The sequence below is a fragment of the Haliotis cracherodii genome, unplaced genomic scaffold (assembly GCF_022045235.1).
Source record: "Haliotis cracherodii isolate W230 unplaced genomic scaffold, xgHalCrac1.p SCAF_12, whole genome shotgun sequence".
NCBI lineage: Eukaryota > Metazoa > Mollusca > Gastropoda > Lepetellida > Haliotidae > Haliotis > Haliotis cracherodii.
In genome coordinates, this window is record NW_027266267.1 from 4,524,514 (window position 1) to 4,539,402 (window position 14,889).

The following is a 14,889-nucleotide window of genomic DNA, read 5'->3' on the forward strand; positions in this document are numbered from 1 at the left end:
GTTTGTCTATTTATGTAGTTTTCAACTTCACGTGTGCGTATTCAAGCTCGCCATTAATGTCATTTGACAATTACGAGTCGGCTCCTCCGTGGGTGAGGCGTTACTCTGGTATAAGTGGCGTAATCGTTAGTGCATCCACCATAGATGATTTACCACGCTAGTGTAATCTCTTCAGGGCTTCCTTTTCACGGTTAATTGTACGATCCTAAAATTCCGAGCATCTAATCAAAACTTATCTATTACCGACAGTGTGGTGTACCTACAGAAGATCGACATTGCACATAATGTAATTCTTCTGCAGTTGGTGACGATTTCAGTATAGTATATTTTGGGGGACAGACACGTTTATTCAGTAATATGAGACGTCATAAATCGCACAGAACAATGTAGAACGAAACGTGGTTTATGTCATGACGTTTTTTCTGGAGATTCGAATATGCGCTCGCAACTTGATGACGTCACATATTGGACGACGTTAGTTTTTTAGGGCTACTTCCTTGATATAAACACATTTAGTCACGCACGGAAATTGAAACGAGTAGGGCGTCACGGCTGAGAACAAACATTGGAGAGACCGCGTGCTTTTAAGTTTTTATACGTTATCGAATCGTCATTTCTATAATCATCATTTTGCAAAATATAATAATACTTGTTTTCAATAGCATGTACGCCTGAGCTTTGGCAAAAAACTGCGAGACAATATTTCAAAAAGAGGGATCTAAATATCGATAAGACTGATACATATGTATCAAACTGTACAAGAACAACGAAGAGGAAGCGTGGTTTATTTCACTTCAACACATTGACGTCATTTCTGGAGATTCGAACCTACGCTTGCAACAGGAAGACGTTGTAATTGGATGACGCTATTTTTAAGTGGGAAGTGTGGAATGAGTTGTTCCACACAGATATAGCTGGGGTACGCAGATATATGTAGTGGCCGAATGATCTTTTCATATGGCAATCGGTATTGGGAGAAAAGGTACATATAATCGACGTAAGGATTGTGAAAATACGTAGGAAATACCAAACCTTACAAACCTGTTCATAAAATGGACTTGAAAGACATTCTGAGGTAGAATTCTCTTCAGGGAGTCATCATTATTAAAATTAAGGTAACTATTTTCAAAGCTTGTACATTTTATCAACGTCATGGTGTACATAATGTTGATATGTCACATAAGAATAAACGACTCGTGGTCGTTGTTAACGTACAATAACATACTGTCAAATTTTCGTGAATACTAACCAACAGGATGATCAAAGCCTGATGCATCTTCCTGCAACAGGACAGATCCATCACTAATGTTACTAGCATCTACTGACAATGTGAAAGTTTGGTACCGAGAGAACAGAAGAATTGATAACAATGGCTTTACTTTTCTCAAAAGCAAGCTGACAATTGCTGTCCCAAACAAATTTATTTTTTTACGCAAACAATATTTGCGGTATTAACCAGCAAATCGAAGAAACCTCCTTAGTTTCTTTTTATTTTGTAGCACTTGGAATTTTGAAATTTCTTCCACCTGTGCTTGAGAAGGATGGCCGTGGCCTGTGATATGACCGAACACAGCATCCACGTTAGCTAAAACTTCAGAATTGTTTAGTTTAGGGCTAGCATAGTCAACAATGCCATGAAATATGACAAAGTCACAATTCTTGTCAGTTTCACAATCTGGTACAATATCCACAGAAGAAACAGTGGCAGATTCTTCTTTAACCTGGATCTTCACGGGTCCTGACGCTTCTGACACAAACATACGTACCGTGGTACCTAGCTCGTCAAGGTTGACCAGGGATTGGCAAAAACACTGAGACTGACATTTCTCTTTTATTTTGTCTTGGAATCCTTACAAGTTATTCCCAGCAACTTCACAAGCTTTTGAAAGTCGAGCCCGACATGATGACACATACTCCAACAAACTCGAGCTCATGTGAAACCTTCTACCAAGCAAATGCTCTTTCAAGTGCTTTACAGCCAAAGACAAGGTCAAAAGGACTAAAATCAACGGACTTCTGAGCTGATTCCCTCACGGCACACAACACATAAATGCCTTCATCCCAATCCTCTTCAGTCTCCCATCTCCCAAACAGTAAGACCTCATCATATTCTTACGAGTCTAATGACACCTCTCTAAAGTTCCCTGGGATTCAGGATGACGTGCACTAGACGTTATGTGAGTTATGCCCAACTGAAGCATAGCCTGTTGGAAAACATCAGACATGAACATTAAAGCACTGATCTGAATGAATAATCCCAGGCAAACCAAGCGTGGTGGAGAGCTTTACCAAAGCCTTGATAATAACATGAGCTGTATTTTTCCGTAAAGCCCTCTGGGAACCTTGTGGTGTGAGTGAGTGAGTGAGCTTGGTTTAACGCCGCTTTTAGCAATATTCCAACAATATCACGGCGGGGGACACCAGAAATGGGCTTCACACATTGTACCCACGTCGGGATTCGAACCCGGGTCTTCGGCGTGACGAGCTAACGTTTTAACCACTAGGCTACCCGACCGCCCAGAGGCCAGCATATCTCAAACTCACTCACTCACTCACTCACTCACTCACTCACTCACTCACTCACTGTTGATCCTTTTACACTGACATTGTAAAATGCTGGTTCACAAGGTGTTGCCAGTTTCTTCTGTTTCTTCTGTCGTAACAGCACGTATTCTCCCACCTTGATATTACAGTGTTTCGTATTCTGGCTCTCTGATTTACTTTCTATGTGAATCCTGGTATTAATCACTTCTTCCTCTTTTGTTTCAGACTGCTTCGTCACAAGATCAAGCTTGGCTCTGACTTGTGTCTTTATCATTACGTTGTAAGGTGTGACCCCAGTCACGTGATGGGGTGTTGATCGGTATCCAAACAATATGTTCTCAATGGCACTGATATCTGACAATGAATTGAGCTGCTCGTAAAGAGATTCAGAGTAAATCTGCTGTAGGATCTCCAAGCAGTGAGAGACAGTGACCATCTTGTAATGCCTTGACCACTTTTCCTTTAACAATCCCCAAACATGATGCTGTTGTATCACAACCAATCAATGCAAGTGCTGAAGGAGGTCCAGAACGATAGGTTCAGTTTTGGAAACAGACGCTCCAATCTCAATGACAGTGAGCCCCGGGACAGGTGACTCCATGAATACCTGTACCTTGATATTCTGCAAGAAGTAGAAATGTAACGGCCGTAGGAATATGTCGGTCACAGAGCAGTCACTGGATGGAATCCATCTGCTACAACTTAAATTGTTTGTTGGACAGTTATTTTGTCAGCTTCTTTATGAGTTGTGGCAGTGTCATGTCTGCTGATATGATACCGTGGAAGACTTCAAGTGGGACATTATTCTCTCCTTTAATGACAAGTTTGTGTTCTTTGGTGTGAACATGAAGCAGATCATCTTCAATAAGGAGGTCATGTGACATCAGATTTGTCAACGCATGGTTGGTTTCATTGATTGTGAGGATAGCCTTCTGGGAAGGTAAGATTGTTTAAACCTTCTTGTGATAAACTCTACTGCTGGTATTGTTGTTCTTCCCTCATTGTGACATCCTTAGTGCTGCAGTCGTTGTGGTAGTCAAATACCAAGTTCACATGCCCAACTTTCAGTTTTGATATACTGTTAGCTTTGAAACATAGATAATAATCTAGGACTGGTCCATCAATAATCAAGGCTGTTGTCTTTATGACAAGATGAGACTGGTCCTTCTTAAATACGTTTCATCGTGGACCTTGCCTTGCATACTCTCACTTTTCCAGCGTCGCTGAACATGGACTTGGGAACTGGTGCCAATTCACGAGAAAAGAAGCTTAATCACGAGATCTGATCTTTGCTTTGTGTTTATCATGTCGTATTTCAACATTGCGTTTACTATCTTTAACCCATCTTCCCGTGGAGACTTAATACCCATGTCTTTAGCCTTTTAGGCCTCAGGTTAATTCTAAGAGTTCCACCTTGCTAATGACGAATGTTATTTCGATACACATGTCACACCAGATAGCATTCCAGAAGCCAAGTCTGTGTCTGTGTCTTATGACATGATCATCTGTTCTTGAATTTTGATGAGCCTAGTTTCGTTGGACCTGAGATAGAACGTGTGAAGGAAGAGCACGGGTCGATAGACGTCGGGGAGAACGTTACGCCAGAAACTGCGTACAGGAAGAGGACAGGTTTTGTTTGGATAGCGTTATGATGTGGGCGGCTGTCTCCCATCATAGCAGGACAGGTTGTTTATTATCCAGGGCAGCATACCGCATACAACTTGTATCACAAGAGCCTCTCTACACAACAACAACCTTGATATTCTCCCCTGTCCCTCCACACCCCCGAATTTGAACACGATAGAGCACCTGTGGAATGAATTGTAAAACCAACAAACAACCAACAAATGTATTACAGGACTTACAAGTTTTAAGTTTACAAATCAATACAAGTTACTGCAATTACAATGGCAGTACACAATACAGTGGTAGTGCAATATTTAATGGCAATAAATATTAAGGTGGCAGTGATCAGTATCAAATAAAAAAATACAGTGGCGATAGCAAAAGTCAGTGATAATAATATATATTCACCCAGCGACGACAGCAGTAAACTTACCGATATGGGATGGGCTGGGGATCAGGGATGAGGAGCGATTCTCACATGAAGATCAAGCGATCCTGGTACCAAAGCTGGTCTTGATGTGATGAAATGTGTGAGAGATACGTAAACCCTCCTGTACTATATACTAGTATACATAGCCTAACAAGCTACTGGAAGTTTCCATACCGTGCCCTCACCAGTCAAGCAGCAATAGAACATTACAGAACTTTCCACATGTTTCTATACGATACTATCACCGTCGGCGGTTTATACACCACACTAGCATCTAAATATTGTAACTTCCTGACGACTGGTCACTGCCCAAACACAATGCAATGAGCGTCTCCCGAATATCAACCAAAAAAACAATGTAACACAGTTATGATCATTGTCAAACAACAAAATACACTGCCATAAAACAATTGAAATACCCTTCAAAGGGGCGATTAACTATATTCACTCAGTCACGCACTCACTTAAACCCCAAGCAGACACTGTCCTTTCTGAAACCACATGAGAAAGAAAGATTATTGAGTCGTATCCCTTTATATGAAGGCGAATTCCCCCTTCCACGGCGGCCTGGTGTATTGTCACCACCAGCTGTAACTCTGTTGATATCTGACCCACTATGTCACCAGACCCATGTGGATGATGTGATATCTATTGTTGCATATTACACCTTGTATCGGAGGGGCTTCAATTTGCCCCTTGCTATGTCCATTCTTACACCTATCACCCCCCATTTCCCAGTGTCCACTACCAATTACTTAGGTACAATTACTTAACTGTTGGCTTCCATTGTCTATTGCTAATTACCTATCAGCGCCAATCATCTGACGGCTTCCTTTGTTAGTTTCCACCTTTTGTTATCTTATTAGTTTTGTTGTCCTTACATGTACATATATATGCTCTCTGCCTCATGGCATTCATTCACCTGATGAAGGAATAAGCGTATACTCCGAAACGTTGTGTTCCTCATAATGAAGAAGTTGACATCCATATATTTTCTTCCTTATTTTCACTTCTGTTTTAGTGAACTGAAGATAAAATTCGTTTGATAGGGAAATATGATCAAGTGAAACTAGCTGTAAGGACGTATTCCCCGCAAATCACCCCAGAAACTGAAATCTGTCAGTGTGAACTCAACACGCTGGTGACTATGTTTCTGTTTTACGTTGTGGCCGGAGGACTCCATGTGTGTGGTATGTATCTGTATCTGTCTCCGAAAACTGAACTTGCTAATTTCTATAACCGTCCTTATGTTATTTTCCTAGATGCTTCGCAACATTCTATCAGATGTTAGTTAGCATAAGTTTCAAGGACGACAACTAGATATCCACACACTGTGACAGTAATGGCTACGATATCAACATGACCATGAACCCAGCGAATTTCAACAACCTAAATGGTAGTACTGTATGCTGTGTGTGTACAGATGTGGGTTGATTTTGGCTGTAGCATTATGCCTAGCATGCGTATATATTTTAGCAGGAATACTGTTAAAAGCAGCGACCTGACTCATACACTTCCTGTTGACAAACAAACTGTTGGTGTGTATTAGATTTAATGCCCTATTGAACAGAATATAATGTGTGTGTATAACATAGCTTGTCTGCCTAGTGCGCGTAAAACATACAACATACAACAGACGAAGGGACAGTGTTTCCCAAATTTATTACATTAATGGCGCAGGTCATAAAATATAATAAACATAAACATACACATGATCTCCGCCCCCACATATGTATAGCCACCTAGAATATGGGTTATCAGTGTTAATTTAAGGTGGACTAATTTTGTTTAGTCTTGTACAGGAAAATTCATAGTCTTACACAATCTTCTGTAATTGAATAAGTCGCCGAGATTGGTGCAATAATATGATAGCTTATTTATGGTTGGGTGCTGTGATGTCCATATGTAAACGTCAGTCTTCATTTTCAGTTGAATACTATAGCGAACTTTTCTCGAGTTTCTACTATTATTTACTTTCTGACACGAACAAACTTGAAAGCCACACATCATACCCAGCTTTGTACAATTAAGGATGCAAATGAACAGCATGTATGCAGAGGTATTTAGTCAGTTGACTATGGCAAAACATTAATCCAAAGCACCTGTCTTACATCTTAAACATTTTTACAGAGTATAAATGTGGTGATATGTTATGGACACGGCCCTCAACAATACAATATTGCAGCATATAGCTGAACAAAATACAATGCATTCTATATATAGTATAAATATACTAGATTGGAAGGCGATAGGAATAATGTTTCAGTTAACTTGATTCTGAAGGGTGTTATGTTCCAGTGATAGATTCGTCTCATGTGTGAAAAAAGAACGCAATAACAGAGATTATTGATACAGGGAACATGTACCTTTCACTCATATTATCGAATTAACATAGACACACATGGAAGGGTATTATATAAAAAATCATTTAGAACGAGGAAAACAAAGACTAAAACTATGACTGTTGTCATAAAAACATTTCATCACATCATATCTGAAATAGGTATAACACTTTTGGCAATACTAAATCTGCCCTTAAGATTTCGTCATCATGGTCTAGTGGAAAGAGCTCCTGTCTGGTTCGGTATGTTCGCGTTACACCAAAATACGTTGAAAGATGATACTTGTTGTCAGGTAAGTCAGTGGGCTAGCATGAAAAAACCCGCCATTAGTCCGGACGAGTACAAGCAGTTCTCCTAAACCGTTCAATAATAGTTTACTATTCACAGAATAATTGTGTCTAAAACGCAACATGGCAACATAGGTACACTGTTCTTGTATGTCATAAGAAAATATATTTCTTGGTCATACACTTTTCCCTTTCCTCTAATTCTTAATTCGTTCGTTGTGTTTACATTTTGATAGACATACCGAACTGAAGCTACATTAATGTTGTAAATGAAGGACGGCCTCCGTGGTCTAGTGGTAGAGCGTCCGCCCGGAGAACGGATGGTCCGGGGTTTGATCCCCGGCCGCGTCATACCAAAAGACGTTAAAATATGGTACTTGTTGTTACCTGGCGCTCGGCATTAAGGGGCTAAAACAAGGACTGTTCGGCTCGGAGTCAGTATACTGTGCCTGAGTGGGGTATTCATGTTAAACTGCGGCATGGTATCTCAGTGTGCTAGAACTATAAATCGGCCTCAGTCCGGACTAGTACAAGCAGCCACACACACACACACGTGCATGCAAGTCGCTATATAAGTGCAATAATCTTGGCCGCGATGTTAAACCCAATTTCACCTCACCTCACCTTGTAAATGAAGCGTGTACAATACTTTAATACAGTATTAAACATAATTCATACAAATTATGCATATACCATGTCTTATACTGTTTCTGTCTCATGTCTGATTACACTCACAGTGAATTATGTTGCACATTATCAATATGATATGCAATTCACAAAGTTGGTATATGAAATAAGTTTATTTTTTAGAAGAAATGTGTCCGGAATGCAACACTCTTAATATATTTCGTGGTTATACTTGTCACTGTTCAGTTTTCGTTGTTTTCTCATGCTCGGCCGCGTAGGGACATACTGACCGTTTTGGCCAAATTTGACCCACTGTTTTCATGAGCTACACGTGTAGCGTATGCACTAGTGGATACATAGGTTTACACATAGAACGTGAAAGAGGTCATGTGAGCCTTGATGGCAAAGGTATCAGTATATGAGAAAATATAGCAACGTGAACGCAATATTTCAAATGTTGGGGAATATGATCATTGCATACCGGTAATATGAGCATATAGCAACAATTGAAATACACACCCTTGATATCCGGAATGATACCTCACTTTATAAGGCTTGAAAACATTTGAACATTTACAATTTACACATGATGCTCAACCTGAAGAAGTGTCCATATTTCAAACTCTGTAAACTTAGAAGGGACTTGGAAATATCAGCACCTATTACAATAAAGAGAAATGCACTGGAAATGCTCTGTGATCAAGTATTTAATGGGTATCAACCTTTGTATTTCATGCTTGGAAATGTCTGCAAATCAGGTCATAGCATTCATGTCAAATGGTGCCTGTGCATACGACAATACACGATGATCATATGTTTCAAAGGTGTAGCTTCATATGAAATAAACTTGAAGATCAGGGGTAGAATAGGTCTTCATCAACCTATTCATGCCGTAAAAGGTGACTATGCTTTTCTCCCATAACAGGGCTTGATCTCCAATCGCCAGCAGTGGTTTATTCGTAGTGGTTTATTTTTATTTACGCAATCTGATTGGCTGGCTGAGAGTGGAGAGCTGTGTCATCGTGTTTTGATTGGCTGTCTAAAAATAAATTCCGGCACTATTTTCGAATCGGGGATTCCCGAGGTCGTCTGGTGCAGGAAATACTCAGCTGTCAAAACATTAGGCCCCACCGTAGTGACGATGTTTCAATCACCGAAAGTTGGTGATCAAGTGAAAATTTGTGGAGGAGGAAGGGGTGTGATATGCGGAGATGTATCTGAGAATTTCGGCTTCCCGATGTACGAGATTAAGTCGCAGAATGGGAAGACGGTGACCGAAGCAAGATACCGCTTCGATATTACGGGACCAGGTGAGCCATTCCGGTAGATTCTTCACTGGGCGTTTTCAATGATAATAAAACAGCTAATGAAATACTTAATTAATTTATGTAAAAATACTAATAAACTACCATATTGCTTTTGGTATTTTAAAAAATTAACCATCAAACACATAAGCAATGTCACGTTATAAACGAAGTGTTGATATGGAGCCGATCGATCGTTTGTGTAACCCAGCGTCCAAAGCATATTTCATAGTTATTTGACAATAATAGAGACATAAACTTCATATTTCAAGAAAATAAAGACTCAAATAATTTGTATCTAACGCAATACTTCATTTTAATGAAGGAAACGATCATACTTTGCCGGACCGTACAGCGCACGACCAGGGTGTACTGCAACCACAGCAGTTGTCTCCCCTTACAACAGGTAGAGTTTATCCAGATCAATATAATTCATCTATTTGGGCCTATATTTATTTGGGGTCTTTTTTTACCTTGAAGACTTCAATAATTGAAACATACAATTTCAGGAAAATTATGAAGCTCATTTCTTTAATAAAAAAACAACAACATTACCACATTTAAACTTGAATGTATTAAGTTATAAGTACCTTGATCTCTGAAAACTCAAGAAAGTAATATATGTATTTATATTTTTTCTTAACTATTTTGATTTCTTATAGGTAGCAGTGAAAAAATAATTTCATACTATTATTTTAGGTAGAAACTCACGAGTGAAAGAAAGGAATGGGTCAAAGAAAAGATCAAGAGAGAGTTCTCCATTCAGAGGTAAAATTATGATATAATTTTTTTTTGGAAATTCTGAAAAATTTGTTTTTTTGGTTGGGTTCGAGGCTTGCCGAGAACTTAGCCATAGGAACGAGGCTTGCCGAGTACCTAACCATGACTTACCACAAGTATAAACATATACAATAAAATATACACACATAAATCGATGAATAACTGTTATTAAATCTCATGTTGTTTATTTGTAGATGTTAGACTAGATGGTTCAGATGATGAGTTTGATGAAGAGTTCAACAACTGGATGTCATGTAGCCAGGAGGAAATTCAGCAATTCATCAAGGCACAAGAAAATAAGAACACCGCCAAGAAAACTAATTCAAACATGACAACACTTGCCAAGTGGTTAGAGAAAAATAGAGGTGAAACAAGACCCCTTCAATCCATCCCTCCACACAGACTTAACAGTCACCTTTGCAAGTTTTTTATGGATGCCAGGAAAAGTAACGGTGAAAACTATGAACCATCATCCCTTAAAGGTAAAATTACGCACTTTAGAAACATTATTAAAGTAATATCCAATATTACAAAAACATGGGCCTCAGATTGGCAACTTTTCACTATTACATTCACAGATGTTAACAAACATGATAAAGAAATTGAAGTTTAATATTTTGGTAAACATCCACATCATTCACTTACTGTCATTCTGATAGCAATGTATAGTATATATTCCAAAATTAGGAACAATCTGATTACAGTTAGTTTAATAGATGACACATAATATTTGAACATCTTAAATTTCAAAGTAATTATACAAATCTAAATTTAAATATATTGTTATGATGATTTTAATTTTGGTTTATTCTACATTAGGATAATACACTTAATATCAAATTATTATTTAGAACAGTCTGCTTATTACTAAAAGTATGAAGCATGCTTATCTTCAAGTTCTTAAAGACATTTTACTTACAGGAATGTTATCATCATTTAACCGACATCTGAGGGAACACAATTACGCCTACTGTCTCATTAGGAGCGAGGAGTTTGCCCAACTTAATATGGTCATTGCTTCCAAACAAATGGAACTGAAAAGAAGTGGGAGAGGAAACAGACCTCGTAAAGCGGATTGCCTCACAGAGGATGAAGTTGACAGGCTTTACTCATCAGGTAAATCCATGTTATGATCAATTTATTCAGCTCTTAACATCCAAATATTCTGTGACAATTAGTTCTTTAGCTATGAAAAAACATATGAAAACAGCTAAAACTTTTGTAGCGAGCGAAGTGGTGCTCTTCACATGTATGTTATAAAAGGTCTGTAGGTAATGTATAATTGGCAGGTGTTCTCTTTACTGATATAAAGTCTCCCTCTCTCTTCAGGTCAACTGGGATCACACACACCGGAGGCGCTCCTGCACACTGTATGGTTTAACAATACCATATACTTTGGTATGAGAGGAGTGCAGGAGCACCATGATATGAAGTGGGGCGATTTGAAACTGAAGCAGGACGGTAATGGCGACGATTATGTCGCCTTCTGTGAGCGATCTACAAAAACAAGAGGTGGAGCAGATCCAAATAATATCAGGTAAGGAAAATAAATTGGTGATGATTTGTGAGTATGAATATTATATAAATACAACTTAATGTGCAACAAAACCAAAATATTCAATTGTTTAAAATATACTTCAATAAAATTGATTTCAATGTAATTTGAAATCATCTTCTGGTATGTTTTATGGATGAAAGAAATGTAACTCTTATGAATTATAATGAGTGACCTTACACAAATAATTTTGTAATTAATCAGTAAAATAGATCATCAATGATGTGAAAGATACTTTCACTATTTCTATCTATCATGAGTTTGTCTTACAGACAAGTTGAGCCAAAGATGTGGGCTACCAAGGAGAACCCAGAACGTTGTCCTGTAAGGATGTTCAAAAAGTATTCAGAATTGAGGCCAACACACTACATGAAGGAAACTGATCCCTTTTATATATCAACTTGTACAGACATGAATAAGTCCAAGAAGTGGTTCAGGGGACAGCCAGTAGGGATCAACAAGTTGGGTTCCTTCATGAAATCTATGGCGAAAGCAGCAGGTAATATATGTTGAACTATATGATCTAAATATCAATATAATAAGAGAACATGTAAATTGTTCACATCAATACATGATAATGTTTACACTACAGTGATGATAACTTGACTTAATTACTAAATGCAGATTTAATATAACAAATGTAATAAAGTTTTCGAATAAACCGTTATGATTCAGGTTTGACAGATGGAGGACCACAAGCCAAAAGGTTGACCAACCATAGTGCGAGAAAATATGTTGTCCAAAAGTTGTGTGATGCTGGTGTTCCTAGCAACCAAGTGATGCAGGTTAGGAGCTTCACTAAGTGCTAAATCAGTGAATATTCAAAGTTAAAAAATCAAATTTCAATGTTTGAAAACTTGTAAAGATCTGTGCAACTTCTTTATGTCAACGTGATACAAAGAAAATACTTATAACTAAATTTTAGGAATGAAATTGACATACCCCATATCTCATAAAAATGTATTATTTATTAAGCTTATTGATTGCAGATATCTGGCCACAAGAATGTGCAAAGCCTAAATGACTACAGTTCACTGAACAGCAACCAACATAGAACCATATCTAAGATTATTGGTGGACAAGCAAAAAGACCCAAAAGCACACAAGGTCCTGTGAGCCCCATACCAGATCCTGTGAGCACCATGGTGTCCAGCCAGATGTCCAGAACAAGTTCTGAGCAGAGGGAGAGCCACACAGTCAATGTCTCCAGGGGTGTAGATCCCGTGCAGGGAATGTTCAACAATATATATGGGGGCACATACAACATCACAGTTAATTATTTTCAGAATCAACAGTATTAAAGACAATGTATTAAATGTTGTAAATATTTGATAACTGTTGAAATGATATTTTATTGTTTACATATACCCTATGTCTTTATGTTTCACACACAATAAACTATTGTGCTTGTCAAATTCATTGTTTCTTGTCATTCTCAAATGTGGGAAAATTAGACAACTCATTTAGTAACATTTTTGGTGTTGTGATGGTAAATAGTATGTTCAAAAGTCAAATATTGAATTATTCACTGTGAAATTAGTTTAAAGAGCAAAATTCGTTTACAAATATTTCAATTCTTTCATGGAGTTGAGAAGATTCACCTAGCAATAATCAGCTGATCAGTTGCCTGAGTTGGTATTTATAGAATCTAGCCTGATAAATCCTGCTGACAGTTCCTTGAGCCCTTGTTTTTCGTTATCAATATTTTACAACAACAAAAATAATTTAATTTCCTCTTATTTGGGTTTATAACATTAGTTTCCAGCGGACAAATAAACGTATGACGTGTTTACATACACTCGAAGGTGGACCTATTTAGTGTTGCGCATTGGGACTGATAGTCGCGACGAGATGAATACAAATAGTTATTGGCCGGGTAGACTCTAATCCAAACCCATTTATAGATATCAAGTCACATTAATAATTCTCAAAACGTTACTCCATCATCTTTTAATAATTAACAAAGCCCGTAAAATGAATGCAAACAAGTGCCTTGCCTGTTACGGGAAGACTCCTGTGGATTGTCGTCGCTAGAGCCTATTTACTTGATTTCGGTGCAGTTGTATTACTGGGCATATTTGAAAACGAGGCTCGGGGGAATCCCGAGTGGTTACTGAACACAGGAAATCTTCAACTACGAGCTCGATATTTTATGGCGTATTGTTATGGGAGAAAAAGGATTAACCACTGTGTTCGGTTGTTACCGAAAAATCTACACACTCGTGATTAATCTGCCACGATTAGAACTCGGCAAAGCCTCGTTCTAATCGTGGCAGATTAATCACTCGTGTGTAGATTTTTCGGTAACAACCGAACACAGTGGTTAATCCTCTATGTCAATAACAGGCGACAAACCGGATCGGGTGGACAGGCTCGCTGACTTGGTTGATGCATGTCAACGTATCCCAATTGCGTAGATCGATGCTCATGATGTCAGTCACTGGACTGTGTGGTCCAGACTCGATTATTTACAGACCGCTGTCATATAGCTGGAATATTGCTGAGTGCGGCGTCAATCAACAAACAAACAAACAATCATACAAACAAACGTACAAACATATTTGAACAGTCTTAAGAGTCAGCAAAACTGCCACTAATATATACAATGTGGAGTATATTAATGAGAAAGTAAGTAGTGTTTTTAGCAATGTATCAAACATTTCGACACCAGATATACACCAGAGATGGGCTTCACCCATGGCAACTGTGTTTGGGATCTAACCCTGGTCTTTGGAATGTCGAGACACCCCTTTAACAACTGGGCTAAACAACTGACACATTACATTGATACTTCCTTGATTTATACACACTGGCCCGCATTCTTCATTCATTCAAACACGGAAATTAAACCTGAGTTAGTGCGTCACTGCTGAGAAGAGCGTCTGTGTATTTATTATCCCTACATTCAAACGATATTTCTATCATCACGATTTCGGCATATGTTATACATATTTGTTTTCAATGACATGTACGCCTGCGCGAAACATATTTCACAACTGTTGATACAAGTCAATATCAAGAAAAGAGAAATCTAAAATATCGATAAGACTGGATATATACATATACACACTTGTATGTAAGATTAAGATATGTACCAATCAACAACTGTATACCGAACGCTTGCATACTATTATCAATGTACATGCATACACATCTGTTAGGAGATATATGACTCGAAACATCCAAGTCAGCTTGAACAAATAGTTCCGTCTCCCTCATCTCAGAGATGTCCCATTTAGTGTTTGGTCTTTTCAAAGTACATTCAATAGCAAAGGACTTCCAGCGATCAGCTTTAAACGCGATTTCAATCCCTGCCTTCATTGGAGCAATTATGCTAAGACATGCAGTTTTGTTGTACTTGCAGGTCTCCTCTCTGTATCAGCAACAACTGAGC

General features: G+C 38.4%; 1 protein-coding gene across 1 annotated transcript; it reads left to right on the forward strand.

The window, feature by feature from the left end:
* The first annotated feature begins 9,895 nt into the window (after positions 1 to 9,895).
* Positions 9,896 to 12,796, forward strand: LOC139457455 (uncharacterized protein KIAA1958-like). Its single transcript, XM_071238844.1, has 7 exons — positions 9,896 to 9,928; positions 10,135 to 10,422; positions 10,862 to 11,056; positions 11,270 to 11,477; positions 11,768 to 11,994; positions 12,171 to 12,280; positions 12,485 to 12,796. Exons 2-7 carry the CDS (start codon positions 10,188 to 10,190, stop codon positions 12,794 to 12,796), a joined length of 1,287 nt encoding a protein of 428 aa, XP_071094945.1. The 5' UTR covers positions 9,896 to 9,928; positions 10,135 to 10,187.
* Positions 12,797 to 14,889: the final 2,093 nt, after the last annotated feature.